Source organism: Rhinatrema bivittatum, chromosome 5 (genome assembly GCF_901001135.1).
Source record: "Rhinatrema bivittatum chromosome 5, aRhiBiv1.1, whole genome shotgun sequence".
NCBI classification, from domain to species: domain Eukaryota; kingdom Metazoa; phylum Chordata; class Amphibia; order Gymnophiona; family Rhinatrematidae; genus Rhinatrema; species Rhinatrema bivittatum.
Genome location: NC_042619.1, coordinates 78,670,620 through 78,691,151, shown reverse-complemented (window position 1 = coordinate 78,691,151; position 20,532 = coordinate 78,670,620). Strand labels below are relative to the sequence as shown.

Here is a 20,532-nt window from a genome sequence, read left to right as displayed (position 1 = left end):
TCATCCTAATGACTTCTTCGTTCCAGAGGCTGAGGAATTCTTGAACGGAACCATCGCGAATCCCGAAAACGGGAGCGGGATGGGAAAACTTTCTTGCTGCTTCTCTTATCCTCAGGTAACCTGTTCCCTTTGGACTCCCCCAAAGTCTTCATCAACTGATCCAAATCTTCCCTAAACAGGAGTTTCCCAATAAAGGTAAAATTACACAACTAGGACTTGGACCACGTCAGCCGACCAATTGCGCAACCACTTCTGGCTGAAGAGTGCACCAAGTCATATAGCTCATCCACCACATACACTACTCCAGCCTCCAAACGCACAGACTGCATGGGACTGAAATCCCCGGTTGGGGCCTGCTCCTGTGCTTTCTGAACCAAGCACAAACAGGCCCTCTGCATTATACTGCCGCAAATCGTGGCCTGGAGACTCAAGGTGGAAATCTCAAACATTTGTTTCATCTGAACCTCCAAATTCGCGGTCCTGCACATCCTTCAGAGTAACTGAATCCACCACTGGATGGTCGTCTTGGTAACTGCCGAAACTGCACATTCCACTTTTGGCACTCTTTAAGAGCTCCAAGTTTTCTTTTATCAAGGGGTAAAGCGAAGCCATAGCCCTGCCAACCTTCAGACCCACCTCTGGAAAGACCCATTCCTGGTTCACCAACTTCTGAATTTTCTTAGGCAAGGGAGAGACACTAGGACCACCACACAGCCTATCCAAGACCAGATTCACGCATTCATTATCAGACTCTTCTTGAGCCACCTTAACCCATAGCTCCTTCAACACCTGGGGGATGAGGGGACAGTTCCTCCTTCTTAAACAGGTGGGCCACCCGAGAGTCATCCCACTCCGACATCAGTAACTCATCTGGATCAGGGTCATCTTTATTAACATCAAGATCTGCATCTGTCTCAACATCCAGCTCTGCCCCATGAGGGTCCGAAGGTTTCCTGCAGATCATCAAGCGCCCAAATCCCTGGGATCAGCCTCAGTTCCTGCGTGACCCAAGCCCAGGTATTGTAGTAGATCTCCAGTGCCTCCTGAAGACACTACCTTTGGTCTTTTAGAAAAGCTACGTGGCTGTCTTTCTGGGTCACTTCCCCCTCCCCCACCCCCCACACTCCCTTCCTTGCCAGAAACGCCTTAGGCAAGAGAAGAATACATTCCGGAAAAAATACTTCTGGATCCTCAGTCCCCTAACCGAGCAGGCTACCAGACTCTCTTCCCCTCTTCTGTCCCTTCTTGGTACCCTGGATCCACAGGTGAAACATAGAAACATAGAAATGATGGCAGAAGACGACCAAACAGCCCATCCATTCTGCCCAGCAAGTTTCACACTTTTCTTTTTCATACTTATCTGTTCCTCTTGGCTTAGTAACCTTTTGGTTCTATTACCCTTCCACCCCCACCATTAATGTAGAGAGCAGTGTTGGAGCTGCATCTAAATGAAATATCTAGCTTAATTAGTTAGGGGTAGTAACCGCCACAATAAGCAAGCTACACCCATGTTTGTTTGTTTACCCAGACTATGTAATTCAATCCTTGTTGGTTGTCTGTATATAGATCCACTTTTCTTCATTCTCCCTGCCGTTGAAGCAGAGAGTTATGCTGGATATTTTCTTTCTTTCTTTATTTATTAAAGGCTTTTCTATACCGAATTTCTTGATACAAATCAAATCAGCTCAGTTTACATCAAACAAGTAGGAACTATAACCAACCAAACAGTAAAGACAATTTGAAGGAGAGTAAAGTTACATTATAACAAGGATGTGTAACTTGGAGGAGGAAATAAGAAGGGGGACGAGAGATTAAGATATACATTGGAGTATGCGACGGTTACAAGTTGAAGACCTCATGATAAATTTGTAAACATTCTCTTAAAATGTATATACACGGATTAGTGTTTGTTAAAGTGCATAGTTGCTAGAACAGTTATAAGTCAGGCTGTTGGGCTGTTGGATATGCATTGAAAGGAAGTTTCAGTCTTTCTCCCCTGCCGTTGAAGCAGAGAGCTATGCTGGATATGCTTGAAGTGTCCGACTTTCTCCCCTGCCATTGAAGCAGAGAGCTATGCTGGATATGCATTGAAAGTGAAGTATCAGGCTTATTTGATTTGGGGTAGTAACTGCCATAAAAAGCAAGCTACTCCCTGCTTTTTTGTGAATGCAAATCTTTCCCCCCCCCCCCCCCCCCCCCCATTCATTTACGTCCTCTAGACTTTATGGATCCACAGTGTTTATCCCACTCCCCTTTGAAGTCTTTCACACTTCTGGTCTTCACCACTTCCTCCGGAAGGGCATTCCAGGCATCCACCACCCTCTCCGTGAAGAAATACTTCCTGACATTGGTTCTGAGTCTTCCTCCCTGGAGCTTCAAATCGTGACCCCTGGTTCTGCTGATTTGTTTCCGACGGAAAAGGTTTGTCGTTGTCTTTGGATCATTAAAACCTTTCAAGTATCTGAAAGTCAGTATCATATCACCTCTGCTCCTCCTTTCCTCCAGGGTGTACATATTTAGATTCTTCAATCTCTCCTCATAAGTCATTCGATGAAGACCTTCCACCTTTTTGGTCGCCCTTCTCTGGACCGCCTCCATCTTGTCTCTGTCTCTTCGGAGATATGGTCTCCAGAACTGAACACAGTATTCCAGCTGAGGCCTCACCAAGGACCTGTACAAGGGGATAATCACTTCCCTTTTCTTACTCGATATTCCTCTCTCTATGCAGCCCAGCATTCTTCTGGCTTTAGCTATCGCCTTGTCACATAGTGTCTAATGATCTGAAGTCGGCGAAACAATCACCCCAAGGTCTCTCTCCTGCTCCGTGCACATCAGCCCTTCTCCCCCCATCGAATACAGTTCATTCGGATTTCCACTCCCCATATGCATGACTCTGCACTTCTTGGCATTGACTCTCAGCTGCCATATCTTCGACCACTCTTCCAGCTTCCTTAAATCCCGTCTCATTCTTTCCACTCCTTCCGGCGTGTCCACTCTGTTGCAGATCTTAGTGTCATCAGCAAAAAGACAAACCTTACCTTCTATCCCGTCCGCAATGTCGCTGACAAATATATTGAACAGGACCGGTCCCAACACCGATCCTTGTGGTACACCGCTTAAAACCTCCCTCTCTTCAGAAAGAGCTCCATTTACCATCACACATTGTCTTCTGTCCATCAACCAGTTTGCAATCCAGGCCACCACCTCGGCACTCACTCCTAAGCTTCTCATTTTATTCACCAGTCTCCTGTGCAGCACTGTATCAAAAGCTTTGCTGAAATCCAAGTAGATGACAGAGTGCTCTTCCTTGATCCAATTCCTTGGTTACCCAGTCAAAAATGTCAATCAGATTTGTCTGACAGGATCTTCCCCTGGTGAATCCATGCTGCCTCTGGTCCATCAATTCTCCCGACTGTAGATAGTTCACTATTCTCTCATTCAACAGTGACTCCATTATTTTTCCCACCACCGAAGTGAGGCTAACCGGTCTGTAGTTACCAGCCTCTTCTCTGTTCCCACTCTTGTGAAACGGGACCACCACCACTTCTCCAATCACTCGGCACCACTCCCATTTCTAGGGATCTATTGAACAGGTCACACAGTGGACCCGCCAGCACATCTCTGAGCTTCCTCAGTATCCTGGGATGAACCTCATCAGGCCCCATGGCTTTGTCCACTTTCAGTTTCTCCAGCTCTTCCCTTACATTTTCTACTGTAAATGGAGTTACATCTACTCCACTCCCCTCCAATATCTTGTTAACCAGGGACAGTCCTTCTCCAGGGTCCTCCTTATTGAACACAGAACAGAAGTATTCGTTTAATATTTCTGCCATTTCTTCGTCTCTCTCCACACATTGATCCTTTCCACCTTTCAATTTCACTATACTACTTTGAACTTCTCTTTTCACTGATGTATCTGAAAAATGTTTTGTCACCTCTCTTTACTTCCTTGGCAATCCTCTCTTCGGCTTGACTTTTTGCTCTCTTGATTAATTTCTTCGTCTCCCTCAGTTCTACCAGATATTCTTCTTTGTGCTCCTCCCTTTGGGATCTTTTGTATTTCTTGATCGTTGTTCTTTTAGCCTTTATTTTGTCAGCCACCTCCTTTGAGAACCAGATAGGTTTCATTTTTCTTTTGCTTTTCTTTACTTTTCTAACATATAGATTAGTTGACTTGGCAATTGCTCCTTTTAGATTGGTCCACTGTTGATCCACATCTCTCACATTCTCCCAGCCTTTTAGTTCTTCCTCCAGGTACTTCCCCATTTCATCAAAGTTTGTGTTTTTGAATTGCAAAACTCGGGTTTTTTGTGCTTCTTTTCCGTATCTTTTATGTGATATTAAACCATACCGTTTGATGATCACTGGTGCTGAGGTGGGCGCCCACCTGGACATCAGTGACGTTATCTCCATTAGTGAGCACTAAGTCAAGTATAGCTCCTTCTCTCGTGGTTTCCATAACCATTTGTTTGAACAAAGCTACTTGCAGGGCATCCACTATTTCTCTACTATTATTAGATTCTGCAGATGGGATTCTCCAGTCTACATCTGGCATATTAAAGTCTCCAACGATCACCACTTCTCCCTTCTTTCCCATCTTTTGGATGTCTTCAACCAGATCTCTGTCCAGCTCTTCTTTTTGGTTTGGAGGCCTGTAAACCACTCCAATAAAAATGGATGTCCCATCTTTTTTTAGGTTGGCCCATAGTGCTTCTTCATTGCCCCATCTTCCTTGCAGCTCCGATGCTTGGATATTGTTTCTGACAAACAGCCACTCCTCCCCCTTTCCTGTCCTCTCTGTCTTTCCTTAACAAGTTATAGCCTGGTATTGCCATATCCCAGTCATGAGATTCCGTAAACCACGTTTCCGTGACAGCAACAATGTGCAAGTCCGCCTCCACCATTAGGGCTTGCAGATCTGGGATTTTATTGCCCAAACTACGAGCATTTGTGCTCATAGCTTTCCAGCTTTCTTCATTCAGGTTACTGCTGTTTCTGGACTCCTTTTGTGACCTCTTTAGTTGAGTTTTGTTATCCACTTTTCCCTTTGCATTTGTGCAAGGGAAAGGGTTAGTGCCTCTGATGGCAGAGTCATCCATCACAGTGAGCTTTATTCTTTGGTTTCTGATCTGGAATTTCTGTATGCATTGGGTTTCTTCTCTCTTTTCAGATAACATTTCAATCTTTTTTCTCAAGAACTTCTTCAGTATTTAATACAGAGAAGGCATTTTGTACTAGTTGCACTTGATACAGTGTGTGTCTCCGGATCACAGGTCTAATTCTACCAGAGCCCACTGTAATACTGTTTTTTAAGCTTCTCAATGCCCTGTGTGAGTAGGGGGGTAGAGTTGTGGGCTGCACAGCTGTCTCACCCACACTCATGTGAGAGACCTTGGAGTAATTATAGACAACCGTCTTAACCTAAAGAATATGATCAAAACCACAACTAAAGAGTGCTTCTACAGACTTCAAGTGTTAAAAAGACTCAAACCTCTCCTATTTTTTCATGACTTTAGGACTGTTCTTCAATCCCTAATATTTGCCAAAATTGACTACTGCAGCTCTCTCCTCATTGGCCTTCCCAACTCAACAACCAAGCCCTTACAGATGATACAAAACGCTGCAGCGAGAATTTTAACAAGCACCAACCAGAGAGACCACATTACGCCCGTCCTCCGTAATTTACATTGGTTACCAGTCAGTCACAGGGCTCTGCACAAAGCTTTATCTCTAATTCACAAATCAATTCATAGCTTCCTCCATCTTGACCTCGAATTCCCACTCAAACTCCACACTTCCAACAGACCAATGAGAGAAACCTACAAAGGAGCACTACAACCCCCACCTTCTAAAGCTACACGACTCATCTCTACCAGAGACCGAGCTTTTTCCACAGCAGGTCCAGCCATCTGGAACAACCTACCTGCAGAACTCAGAATGGAACCGTGCCTACCAACATTTAAAAAAAAACTCAAAACTTGGCTCTTCTTACAAGCCTTCCCTGATCCTTCAAACTTTCACTAGACAACTACAACTACTCAGCATTGAATTTGGAACTTCGCCCCTTCAATATTCTCATCAGTTACTAGTCTCCTAGTATTTTAATTTAATACATTCTTAAGGTTTCTCTTTTTCCAGCTGAATTCAGCTTCCTAGTTCATGGTCCTTGTTATTATGTAACTTTCTTACTTTTCTGCTTTACCTCCACTAATTATAAAAAGTTGTTCCTTTGTTATGTTATGTTACACTGATCTACCCCTGTTCGATGTAAACCGACCTGATATGGTATTTAACCTTGAAGGTCGGTATAGAAAAATGTTAAATAAAATAAATAAATAAATAAATAATGGGTGTCTGTGGGTCACCGGTCTTATCCTACCTGAGCCCACAGGAGGGGAATCCCTGGAGGTCGAGGGCCCCTGCCCGCGATCCCCTGCAAGCATGGCTGCACTCTGTGATCCCCCCTAGGAGCGCAGCCATGGCCCCCAAAGGCCAATGGACCCTTCTAACTACAGCCAGTACAGAGGGAACATGCATTGAGTCCCATGGACCAGAGACCACACGCTTTGCATGCTACCATGTGCGGCATTGGCACCATAACCCATGCGGCTGCTAAAGAATAAAATTTGGCTTGAACGCACTGAAGGAAAAAAAGGCAGGTCCGCACATGCAGCTTAAGTGTTGTGCCCAACCAAGTGACACATAGGAAAACTTCTCTCCCCAGAATCCCCCAGCAAAGAAGGTAATTGCGGCTATCTCTCTCTCCCTCCTGCCAGAACAGACAGCTCCCGCTGTCTAAAGCACTCCGACCACTGCGCCCAGACTGAAGTTCCTGCCTTCAGATCAACTGCTGTACTATATATTTTTTTATAAACATAATACAAACTCAAAACAAAATTAAAGAACAGGGTTATTTTCATTAACAGGATGGCGGCTTGCAGGAGACAACCTCGGAGGCAACAAGGGAGCCAGTCCACTGGCTATCAGGACCTCTGGAAAGCAGAGGGCTCAACCAGCCAGGTGTTTCAAAACCCCCTGGTTGCCTGGCTCCACTTGAAGCATGGCCCACAAAGGAGCTAATACTTCAGGGAGCCTCAGTCCAATTTCAAAACTTCCCAAAAATTCTTAGTCTTTTTTTGTCAAGCTGCAGGTTTGCACCTCTACTATCTGCTAGAGACAGAAATACTGAGGGACTGCAGGTGGCACTCTTGGATTCATAGCAGTGCCTCAGTTTTTCTCTGTCTCCATCTGCTGGAAGCGATGCAAAACTCACTTGTCTGGACTGATTTGGATATGAACAGGGACGAGAATTTAGCCGGATAAGTCGGGAGCGTTCTGAGGGTGGGTGGGAGGCATTTTGGGAAGGAGCAGAGATAGCCACATAAGTTAACTATGAATCCTTGAACGAATGATCCAAAAGAATTTATACAATAAATATTGTAATTACCCTGAGAGAACAATGAGCATTGTGAAAAACTATTGGGGATTTTTAAAGCAGCAATACATGCAAACAAGTTCAGATAAAAATGAATGAAAAAAGAATTACTACTAAGATGTTAAGTTTTGAAAGTACCTCTTCCTCAGTCACTTGTCCTTATGAATCTTTGGTAAATTGTGTGCTAGTAATCCATCACATTAAAAAATTAATACACAAACAGCTAAAAAGTAGATTCATAAAAGGAGATGCATATAATACAGATAAGGGACCTCTAAGGGACATTATCAAGGTGTTAACTGCAAATCTAAAATATATCTGGAAGAAGAATTTCCACACTGAACTTCTGGGATATGCATACATCCACACAACTGGTTCCCTTTCTCCACCCCTCCCCCCCAAGACCTTCTTGGACCATCCAGCATTCTGAAAATGTAGTGAAGATAGAGCACCTAAAGATATATGGGGGGGGGACGGGACACATAGACATTATCTCATAAGCCTACTATTCTTTCACAAAGTTGTCCAAAAAGGAGTGAATTTGGATTTTTGATTTAATTACTCATCTTTTCAAATCTGCACTCAAAGTGCATTACACAAATTCAGGTACAACTAGTAGGTCCCAGCCCCAGAGGACTTAAAGCAGGGGTGGGCAAATCCAGTCCAAGTGTTGCAATTCTATTAGGTTTTCAAGATATCTACAGTGAATATGCAAGAAATGTATATGTATGCAGTGGATATCCTAAAAACTCAAATAGAGTGCTGCAATCAAGGTCCTAAGTTACCTGGCCCTTGTTTACAATTTCAGTTTGTACTTGAAGCAATCGAGAGTGAAGAGACTTGCCCATGGTCATGAGGCATCAACCATAGGAAGATTCAAACCCTGGCTTCCCTTGTTCTCACCCTGCTGCTTTTGGCTACACCAAAACCCATTAATTTTAAGAGAAAGCAACTTTGTCCTCCCAAAAAAGTACCGTATTTTTCGCTCCATAAGACGGCCCTGACCATAAGATGCACCTAGGATTCAGAGCAGGAAAATTAAAAATAAATAATAATGGTGTGCTAAACCAGCTCTGTTCCTGGGCGTCTGTGCGTCTTATGGAGCAAATTAGGGGAGGGTGCGTCTTATGGAGCAAATTAGGGGAGGGCATAAAATTTGTTTGGTCCCCATTTCATTTTCGGATCTGGGGAGGGCCATTTCTGTCCACTCCCAGGATCAGAAAACGTTTATCATTCTCTTTGTTGGAAAAAACAAAAACAAAACACCCCATCCCAACCCTTTAAAGTTAATTAACTACAACCCCCACCCTCCTGACCCCCCCCCCCCCCCCCAAGACTTGCCAAGAGTCCCTAGTGGTCCAGCGGGGGTGCAGGAATGATCTCCTGCACTCGGGCCGTCGGCTGCCAGTATTCAAATGCTGCCGATAGCCTTTGCCCATACTATGTCACTGGGGCTACCGGTGCCGTTGGTCGGCCCCTGTCACATGGTAGGAGCAATGGATGGCCCACAAGATGTCTTCTAGCAAATGCTCCAAGTACCTTATCTCCATGGTATCCCCAACACTACTGACAATAAGAGTAAGATTGTTTTGTTTTTTTTGTTACAGAAGATATCCCTGTCAAGTCACTGACCAGAACTTTGCGGGGTCTTAAAAAGAGCTCAAAGAAGATTTTTGAGTACTACAACTAATACTCGACAAAATGTACTCTTGTAGGGGTGAGGACTATGACATCAATTTTTAATAAGCAAACCTTTTTAAAGTTACAAATATGGACTATTGCAAATTTTTCATTTTCATAATGTGATTTAGTGATTTCATTCTAAGAGGCACAATTTATAAATAAAAGCCATCAAAAAGGCATACTCACATTCTTGACCATCTTCAATTATTTCCTCGATAATCACATCAGGGTTACACAAGGCTTGTGGTAAGGCAGTAACATTTTTTTGGAATGCTGATGAAGCTACTTCTTGAGGATAAGTGTTCTTTATATCTTTATACATCATGCAAGCTTCCTGAGGTATTGTTTGAAAATCTTTAACAGCTGGTTCTGTTCCACTTCGTTCAAGAGACAAATAAGTGCCCCACTCTGATAATTCGGTTTGATTACTGGGCAGATGAATGCTTTGTCCAGGGTCTCCACTTTCTCCAAGGAGGCATCCACTTAAAAAATAAATAAGTTTAATAGTTAATTTGATTCTTAATACTCAAACCCCCCCTCTTGCCTCTTATTAACAACTTCCCCTTTTTCCTCTTTGGATCTCCTCACTTTTACCCAACCCTAGTCACAACTTTTGTTGCCCAGCACCCATTCTCTCTCTCTTTTCATCCCATTTATCATTTCTCCTTCTTTGACCCCCCTCCCTTTCTCCTCTCTATCACCTTTAATAAGTTATTTTGTTATACAAGTCACTCTCCGGCCATCATTTATAACATCTGCTCAGTCCATAGGCCTGAACAAAAATCCTCCGAGGAGCTACATTGAGGGTTTCAAAACCAACAAGCTACTAGATTTCCCATCTAAATTATCCATTTAACCTTTCTTACTATGACATCTGTGGGAAGGTTTGAAGGTTTAAGCAAATGCAGAGTATCAAGACAAATAATTACAACTAAAATTGTGATAAGAACGTTAAAACTTGCCATACTGGGTCACACCAAAGGTCCATTAAGACCAGTATTCTGTTTCCAACAGTAACCAATCCAGTTCACAAGTACCTGGCAGGATCCCAAGGGGTAGATAGATTCCATGCTGCTTATCCTTGGGATAAGTCCATCTTAATAAATGGTTATGAATTTTTCCACCAGAAACTAGTCCAAAACATTTTTTAACACATACCTACACTAATAGCTTTCACCACATCTTCTGGCAACAAATACCAGAGATTAATTATGAGTAAAAAAATATTTTCTCTTAATAGTTTTAAATATATCACCTAGTAACTTCATTGTGTGTTCCCAAGTAACGACTGATTAATGTTTATTCATTCCATTTCATTATTTTATAGACCTATATCATATTTCTCCTCAGCTATCTCTTCTCCAACTTCTTTAGCTTTTCGTCAGAGGGATCATTCGATCCCTTTCATTATTTTGGTTTCCCTTCTCTGTACCTTTTCTAATTCTTCTATTTCTTTTTACAGATGTGGTGACCAGAACTGCACAAAATATTTAAAATGAGGTCACCATGGAACAATACAGATGTATTATGATATTCTGTCTTACTCTCCATTGCTTTCCTAATTCTTCCTACTTTTCTTGGATGCTGCTGCATACTGAGCAGAAAAATTCAAAGTATTATCATAGTTGACGCAGAGACCCTTTTCCTGACTCTTAATGTGGAACCTTAATGTGGAACTCTTCCCTAAGTGCATCACTGCACTTGTGCACATTAAATTTCATTTTCAGGCCCAGTCTTCCAGTTTTGCAAGGTCCTCCTGCAATGTTTCTCAATCTTCTAGTGATTTAATGACTTTGAGTAGTTTGATTTCCTCAGCAAATTTGATCACCTCACTCGCTGGTCCCATTTCTAGGTCGTTTATAAATATATTAAAAAGCAATAGGCCCAGAACAGATCCCTGGGGCACTCCACTATTTGTCTTTCTCTATTGGAAAAATTTACCATTCACCCCTACTCTGTTTTCATATCTTTTAAACAGTCTGCAATCCACAATAGGACACTGCCCCCATCCCATGATTCCAATTTCCTAAAAAGTGTCTCATGAGGGACTTTGTCAAATGCTTTCTGGAAATCCAGATAAACTATATCAATTGGCTCTCTTTTGTCCATGCTTGTTTATGCCCTCAAAATGTAGCAGATGATAAATCTATACAATAAAGTAGGAATGCAAACCTAGAAATTACTTAGCATGCTATAGCTTCCCTATATTGTCCTACTAATGTGCCTCAATCTTGACAGAGGGTAATTCAGTCTTCATACATATGAAAAAGAAAGCTGCATACATGTAACACGTGTTCTTTGAAGACATTCATGAGTCACACCAGGGTGTCAAGACCATGCCTGGCACCATACATCTGCTCCAGACCTTTCTGGAAAGACCTCAACTATCATTAACGCAAATGCTTGGCAGTTCCCATACTGCTGCAACCTCACATCCCCTCAAGTCAGATAACAGCTAATCACAGATTAAATATCATGCCCTTGTTGATGGAAGAGAACGTGTTTCATATTAGGTATTTGGCTAGCTATGGGTAGTGGGAAGAGAGCAGGGATCCAGAAGGGAAACTAGGCCACCATCTAATCGATGGATTAGCATGTTAATCCTTCAAAACATACTTGTGGTTATCAGTCAAATTAATTGCATAAAGCAAAATTGCTTACCTTGTAATAGGTGTTATCCCAGGACAGCAGGATGTAGTCCTCACATATGGCTGATATCAGTAATAGAGCCCTATGTACGGAAAAACGTCTATCAAAGTTTCTATGAAACTTTTGACTGGCACCAGAGTGCCCACTGAGCATGCCCAGCATGCCACGATATTCCCTGCCACAGGGGTCTCCCTTCAGTCTGTTTTGCAGCAATTAGCGTTAGCCAAAAATAAAATAATAAAACGTATCGGACCCAACTCCGCGGGGTGGCGGGTGGGTTTCGTGAGGACTACATCCTGCTGTCCTGGGATAACACCTATTACAAGGTAAGCAATTTTGCTTTATCCCAGGACAAGCAGGATGTAGTCCTCACATATGGGTGATTAGCAAGCTAGAGGCTGAGTCATTTTGTAGTGAAACAACGGTGAAGTATAGTTGTTGAAATGAATCAGCCGAAGATCACAGCAGGTTGGATGTAGAAGGAGTTGGGATTACACTGGAAACAAGTTCTTTAAGACAGATTGTCCATAGGCTGAATCTTGTCTTCCGTCTTTGTCTAAACAATAGTGAGCTGCAATGGTGTGAAGAGAACTCCATGTTGCTGCTTTACAAATGTCCAGAATAGGTACAGAGCGAAGGTGTGCTACTGAGGTTGACATCGCTCTGACTGAATGTGCTTTTACTCGCCCTTGAAGAGTAAGGCCTGCTTTTTCATAACAAAACTGTATGCAATCTGCTAGCCAGTTTGACAAAGTATGTTTTCCCACTGTTTCACCTGGTTTGTTTGGATCATAAGATACAAATAGTTGACTGGATTTCCTTTGGACTGTAGTGCGGTTTAAGTAGAAGGATAGTGCATGTTTACAGTCCAAGGTATGTAAGGCCCTGTCTCCCTGGTGAGAGTGAGGCCTTGGAAAGAATGTTGGTAAAACTATAGATTGGTTCAGGTGGAATTCCGTGTCTACTTTTGGAAGAAATTTAGGAAGAGTACGGAGGACCACCCTGTCATGTAGGAACTTTGTAAAAGGTTTGTATGTGACAAGAGCTTGTAGTTCACTGACTCTTCTAGCTGATGTAATGGCTATGAGGAATAAAGTTTTCCATGAAAGATATTTAAGGTCACAGGTATCTATGGGTTCGAATGGAGAACGCATGAGCCTGGCTAATACTACGTTCAGGTCCCATTGTATGCTTGGGGAATGAAGTGGAGGTTTAAGGTGAGTTAAACCTTTCATAAATTTACTGACGAGAGGCTGTGTAGAAATAGGTGTGTCTCCCAGCTTATGGTAAGCTGAGATTGCACTCAAATAAACTCTTACCGATGAAGTCCTAAGACCAGAGTCTGAAAGATGGTAAAGGTAATCTAGTAGTGAGGTAGTGGGGCAAATGAAAGGATCTATAGATTTCTGAGTGCACCACAAAGTAAACCGTTTCCATTTGTAGGAATAATTCTTTCTAGTGGAAGGTTTACGTGAAGCTATAAGCACTTGAGATATAGTGGTTGGGAGGTTGAGTGGTTGTAAGATCAAGCTTTCAACATCCATGCTGTCAGGGAGAGGGATTGAAGGTTGGGATGGCGCAACCGACCCTGATCCTGAGTTATGAGATTGGGAGCTACTCCCAGGCGAATGGGATCTCTGACAGAGGTCTAGCAGTGTGGGAAACCGTACTTGGCGAGGCCAGTATGGGGCTATGAGTATCATAGTCCCCTTGTCCTGTTGTAGCTTCACTAGGGTTTTGGTTATGAGTGGTATTGGTGGATACGCATATAACAGGCCTGAGTTCCAATGGCGAGCAAAGGCGTCCTTTGGCAGGCTGTTCTCCTGTTGTAACAGGGAGCAGTAATTGGTCACCTTGTACTTCAGATGGGATGCAAAGAGATCTATTGTTGGTTGACCCCAGCATTGGAAGATCTTGGTTGCTATCGTTGGATCCAAGGACCACTCATGTGGTTGGAACAGACGACTTAGGCGATCGGCTATTATGTTGCAGATGACTGCCAGGTAAGTGGCTCGTAGAAGAATGGAGTGTGTTAGAGCCCAGTCCCAAATCTGAGCTGCCTCTTGGCAAAGGAGGTAGGAACCTGTTCCCCCTTGCTTGTTGATGTACCACATGGCTACTGTGTTTTCCGTTTGAATCAGCACAGTCTTGTGTGAAAGGCAGTCCTTGAACGTTTGTAGGGCATAACGTATAGCTCGAAGCTCTAGGAAGTTTATTTGAAAAGAGGCTTCGGTTTTTGTCCACGTCCCTTGGGTCTTGAGATGACCAATGTGTGCTCCCCAGCCTAAGGTGGACGCATCTGTAGTTAAGGTCACTTGTGGAAATGGTTGCTGAAAAGGCAGACCTTTGAGCAAATTGTTTATTGATATCCACCAGAGGGAGGGAGGAACGCAGTTCCTGCGTTATCTGAACGGAAGTGGACAATGGTTGAATGGCTTGAATCCACTGAGATTTGAGTGTCCATTGCATTAGTCGCATGGTCAGTCTGGCCATAGGAGTGACGTGAACTGTGGAGGCCATGTGACCGAGTAGGGTGAGGCATTGATGAGCTGTAACTTGAGAGTGATTTCGGAGAGTGTGTGCCAGGAGAGCAAGTGTTTGAGCACGGTCTCTTGGAAGAAAAGCTTTTGCTATGATGGTATTTAGATCTGCACCTATGAATTGTAACAGGTGAGATGTTGTGAATTGGGATTTTTAGTAGTTTATGAGAAATCTCAAAGAGTGAAGCAAGTTGACTGTGAGCTTGAGGGAATTGAGAGCTCCTTCTTGTGTTTGACTCTTGATGAGCCAATCGTCCAGATAAGGGAATACATATACCTTTTGTCTGTGAAGATGTGCCACCACTACTGCCAGACACTTTGTGAACACTCAAGGTGCTGAGGCTAGGCCGAATGGAAGCACTCTGTATTGAAAATGTTTTCTTTCGACCAGAAATCGCAGGTACTGGTGATGAGGAGGAAAAATGGGAATGTGAGCGTAGGCGTCTTGAAGATCCAGAGAGCAGAGCCAATCCCCCCCTTTGAAGAAGAGGTAGCATGGTGCCTAATGATACCATCCTGAATTTTTCTTTTTTGAGAAATTTGTTGAGATTTCTGAGGTCTAGGATGGGACGGAGGCCTCCAGTTTTCTTTGGAATGAGGAAATAGCGGGAGTAGAATCCTCTGCCCTGCTGAGGCCTGGGAACTGGTTCTATGGCCCTGGCTCTCAGAAGGGTGGATAATTCTGTTTGTAGAATTTTGGAATGGTGGTTCACTGTCCAAGATGAGATTGGTGGAGATTTGGTACAGTGAGGAAATCCAATCGGTAACCGTGAGCTGTAATGGAAAGTACCCATTGGTCTGTGGTTATGGAGGTCCAGGTGTGATGGAAAAAGGCTACCCGACCTCCTACTGGTAGGTGTGGAAGTGGATTGGTGGGTTGGCTGCTGCTCTCTGATTTTCTTTCAAAATCCCAACGTTGATGCAGTCTGAGGAGGAGGTTGAGGCCTTGCAGGCCTTTGCCTAGCCTGAGGACGCTGAGCTGGGCGAGACGGTCTTGCCCGGTTCGATGGGGGATAGTAACGGCGTTGGCAGTAATAAGGACGCCTGATATCCCTTCTAGGAGGTCTCCTGGCCGGGGGTTGTGTCTTAAGGAAAGTTGCTTAAGTGTCTCAGTGTGATCTTTAATAGTTGCAACCGCTTCTTTAACCTTGTCACCAAACAGGTTATCCCCTAAACAGGGTAGGTCGGCCAGTCTCTCCTGTACTTCTGGTCGGAGATCGGATGCCTTTAGCCAGGCCCACCTACGAGCAGTTATTCCTGAAGCAGAGAGACGTGCTGCAGTTTCAAAACTGTCGTAAGTCGCCCTAACTTCATGTTTGCCTGCCTCTAGGCCTTTATGCACCACTTGAAGAAATGGTTCCTGATATTGATTAGGAAGTGAGAACTAGGTCTTGGACTTGTTTCCAAAGATTTCGTTGGTACTTAAAGAGTTGGTAAGATACAATCCGAGATACCAACATAGAGCCCTGGAAGACACTACGACCCAGGTTGTCCATAAATCTGTTGTCTTTTCCAGGTGGTGTAGAGGCATGAGACTTCAACCTTTTAGCTTTTTTCTGGGCCGATTCCACTACCACCGATTGGTGAGGTAGCTGGGTCTTTTGAAACCCAGGGTTTGGGTTGGACTAAGTAAGTGGCATCTGACCTCTTATTTACCGCTGCAAGTGAACCTGGATGTTCCCATATTCGGTACATGAGTTCTTGTAAAACTTCATGTACTGGCACCGCCAAAATCTCCTTGGGAGGATCTACAAATTGTAGAACTTCCAGTGTCTTTTGCCTGGAATCCACCTCTGCATGCAACTGGAAAGGAATGGTGTCCGCCATGTCCTTAAAGTTTGAGAAAGATAAATCTTCCGGAGGAGACTTCCTACGGTCCTCAGGAGGTGATGGTTCAGACAGTATGTCCTCTTCTGAGGAGTATTCTGTGTCTATCTGTGCCTGTATCTCTTGGAGACCTCAGTAGGTGTGGCGTGATTGGCACCAGTGGTGTCTCCTTAGGCATCTGTGGTAGTAAAGGGGACCAAGGCTGATGAGGCCTGGGAACTCCTGAGGGTCCTAGAACAGGTTCTTCATCGATGTCTCTTGGCTTCTTCGATATTGCATTGAGTAAAGTGTCCAATTTATTTCATCAATGGTTGTAGAATGGTAAATTCTGAAGTAGGCACCGATGGAGTCACCGGTGGAATCAGTGCAGGCATCGGGTGCGGCACCGAGGGCATCGGTGGCGGAATCGATGGTAGAATCAGCATCGATGGCTCCGAAGGCATCGAAGCTGGTGTTGATGGAGACATCGGTGTCGATGGCTGGAATGGTACCGCATCGAGGAGCGCTTGTCGAACCGCTTGATGGATATAACCATCAAGTTCCGCCCGCATAGCTGATGGTATCAGAGCAGCTATGGGGGGAGGCGGCGATGGCGATACCGATACCTCCTTAGAGCCCTGAGGAGGTATGGTGCCCAGCACCGATATTGGTGGGGATCGCCCTGGTACCGTAGGGCCTTGGAGCCTCCGCGCTCGTCCGAGCTTTCTTAGCGGAGGCTGCATCTGTCGATGGCTCAGCGGGCACCGGCTCAATGGCGTGCTGGCATCGATGCCAATGCTTCTCTTTATGCTTTTCGCTGCCGGAGGTGGACGCCTTCGACGATGGCGAGGGGGAGGGAGTAGAAGCATCTCCGGCCTCACCTGGAAGTCGTTTCAGTACAACTTGCCGTATCGATCCCAAAGGCGATGACTGGGCTGACGTCGATGTCGTTGGGAGCAGTTGAATTTTGAAGAGATGCTCCATTTTCTCCATCCGGAGCCGATGTCCTTTCGATGTCATCTCGGCGCATAAACTACAGGACTTGACGTCATGTTTCTCGCAGAGGAAAAGAACACATTCTTGGTGCGGGTCCATAAAGGACATATTTCGCGCACAATTCGGGCATTTTTTAAAACCAGAGGCCATTTTTGCCGGACAGCCGAAGGCTATGGCTTAAAAAATGGTATGGAACAGACGGAAATCACAGGGGAAAAACGTACCGCGATGGAATGAAAGGGAGACCCTTGCGGTGAAAGTTTTTCCTGAACTTCTTCTAAAGTTTTAGGTGTGGTGAAAATCACCACAGGACTCCAGATTAACCACGAGGCTAACGGCTCCGCGGAAAAAAGAAGACTGAAGGGAGACCCCTGTGGCAGGGAATATCATGGCATGCTGGGCATGCTCAGTGGGCACTCTGGTGCCAGTCAAAAGTTCCATAGAAACTTTGATAAAAGTTTTTCCGTACATAGGGCTCCATTACTGATGTCACCCATATGTGAGGACTACATCCTGCTTGTCCTGGGATAAATCTTGTAACACAAGGTAACTGTGAAAGATGTATGGGAGAACTAAGGATCAGTATAGTGCTGAGTATACAGAGTGGATTAAATTATTCAAGAGTGATATTAGTTTGTACCTATATTAACACGGTAATGTGATGGTTCAGGCACAAAATGTATTTAGGAACTGTACATTTTGTGGGAGATTTTAATCTGAGACAATGTGTAGATGTGTGGGGAAGGGGGCAAAGAAAGGATAATGTATTATGTGATGGTTAATTATAGTGCATTTACTACATTGTTACATTATGTAGCTTGGAACTGTGTTGCTCTACAATCTAAACTGGGTAAATAAGAAAAAGCAAGCAGGCTATAAATTTTAAATTAAAATGAATAAGACAACACCTCTAACAAAGAGGAGGATGGAGGGTTTGTATAATTGGTTTACTACAGAGAACACTTGTTACAGGTAAGCAACTTCACTTTCACTAAAGACCAGCCATTCACTGTAGTCACAAACAAGAGTCTAAGTATGGTCCTCCCCCCCCAAAAAAAATAAGGGGGAAAAGCAACTTCAATAGTAATATAATAAACAGCAAATAAGAAACCAAATGCGTTTTTGGCGGGCAGTTACTGCTGCTCTATGCAGGTTACCCTGAAGCAGAAATAGAAACTTTAGGTGTTACAGAGGTTACCCCATTTCTTCATTTCTATTCTCTAGCCAGTAGGGATCCTCTGTTTGTCCCATGTTCTTTGAATTCCATTATCTTCTAGTCTTCACTACCTCCTCCTGGAAGGCATTCCATGCATATGCCACCCTTTCAATAAAGAAATATTTCCTGACACTGTTCTCAAGTCATCCCCCTTAGAATTTCATAATGTGACAGTTTTACCAACTTCCTTTCCATTGGAAAAGATTCAATTTTTGTGCATCATTAATTCCTTTCAAATATTTGAAAGTCTATATCATGTCTTTTCTGTGTCTCCTGTCCTACAGGCTATTTATATTAGGTCTTTCAGTCTCATCTAAGTCTCTCTGTTCAGACCCTACACCATTCTGGTTGCCTCTCTTTGAACCACTTCCATTCTGTCATTTGAGATAAGGTCTCCAGAACTGAACATAGTAGTTCAGGTGCGGCCTCACTAAGGACCTGTACAGGGGCATTATCACCTTGTTTTTTCTGGTTATGCCTTCACCAATAGGCAGCAGGACATATTTTGATTACTAAAAAAAAGTCTGGATATAAGCATGCTAAGATTACCCCCCAAGCTCAGCATTTTTTTCCCATTCAAATATTTTAGTTCCTTTGTGGCTTCAAGTGATGGGTAAGCAAAGAGGCCATCCCAGGATATAGCCCTACATCCTGGGACAATGCCAGAATATAGGACAACAGACTGGTATGTAATCTTAAATACAAAAAGATGACACGCAACCTCTGGTGTCGGGGGGGGGGGGGGGGGAGGGGGAGGGAGGAACACATCATAAGATTTGTCAGGCTCCCTGACAGAATATTGCTCAGCCCTGAGGAGCACGAGCTGCCAATCCTACCTGCTAGAAGACCGGATGGCAATAGCCATTACAGGACCAAAGCTGTCACCAGGGTCACCCTTCCAGGAGGAGATGAACGAGGATGTGACAAAGGTCTGGAGGTGTCAGTAGATATTACAGACACAGTGAGGGGGTATGGAAAGCAACTTGGGAGAAGCTATAGAATGCTCAACCCCAATTGCTCAAGCAGGGATATCAGCAGTTATGTTTAGAGCAGGGGCTTTGCAAAATGGAGTAGGTGAATTACTAAAATATGCACTAGGAATCTCAATGCCCAGAGAACATTAACGCTCCAGGTACTCCCAGGTCAGTGCTGATAAGGTCAATCAACTTCCTCCACCATAGAATGCACTAGTAGCAATGGAATCATAACTAACAAATCAAATTCAAGCTATTTCTAATCTATTTAAGTCCACAGACAATTTCAATCCCAGGGGCAGTGGATTCATGCACATTAAAAAGTCTCGCACAATTGGGAGAGAAAGCGCTAAGGTTTCAAGACAAATGAGACTTTAAAGTGGGGATGACTTAGAAAATAGCCACTGCCATTACTAGCAACAGTAACATGGAATAAACTTAGTTTTTGGGTACTTGCTTCTTATGGCCTGGATTGGCCACTTTTGGAAACAGGATGCTGGGCTTAATGGACTCTTGGTCTGACCCAGTATGGCATGTTCATATGATGTCAGAACACTATTGGAAGAATTTGAGAGATTCACCAATTTCCCAAAACATTTGACAGTCTCTCCATAGATATGTTAAAGAGATACATGCTGAATATTTTAAATGCCTCCTAAAGTCATACTACTGATTTCTAAAGCCTATTATATACCTTTGGACAAGAAGACGCCGGCAGAGATGAAAAAGAACAGCTCCAGCTGTCTTGAGAGCCTAGGTATATCTACATTGCTGGAGAAATTATAGGGAAAGATAAAAGCTCCACTCTGATAGCTAGCTTTACAATGGAACCTGAGAGAGATTGGATTCTGAAGCTTTATTTTTGTAACCATAATGAATTGTTTTGTAACTTGGTTATTGCTCCCAGATTATCAAGGGCAACACAAAAGCAGCATAAACCCATTCAGGGGTGAAGACCTGAGGTAGCCCATGTAGCTGCTAAACGGGTAGATTTTATAAAATTACGCGAGCGCGTACTTTTCTTCGTGCACCAGGCGCGAACAAAAGTACGCTGGATTTTATAAGATACGCGCGTAACCGCGCGTATCTTATAAAATCCGGGGTCGGCGCACGCAAGGGGGTGCACATTTGTGCAACTTGCGCGCGCCGAGCTTGGCGCGCACTGCCTGTTCCCTCTAAGGCCACTCCAAAATCGGAGCGGCCTCGGAGGGAACTTTCTTTCCACCCCCCACC

The 20,532-nt window shown here is 44.0% G+C and overlaps 1 protein-coding gene across 1 annotated transcript in view; it reads right to left on the bottom strand.

Moving 5' to 3' along the window:
* The window catches only part of RNF17 (ring finger protein 17), a 1,084,608-nt gene that overhangs the window by 814,135 nt on the left and 249,941 nt on the right, over window positions 1-20,532 (bottom strand). Inside the window, exon 9 of the mRNA XM_029603155.1 lies at window positions 9,305-9,600. Within this exon, the coding sequence (XP_029459015.1) occupies window positions 9,305-9,600 (296 nt within the window). The remainder of the gene's footprint in view (window positions 1-9,304; window positions 9,601-20,532) is intronic.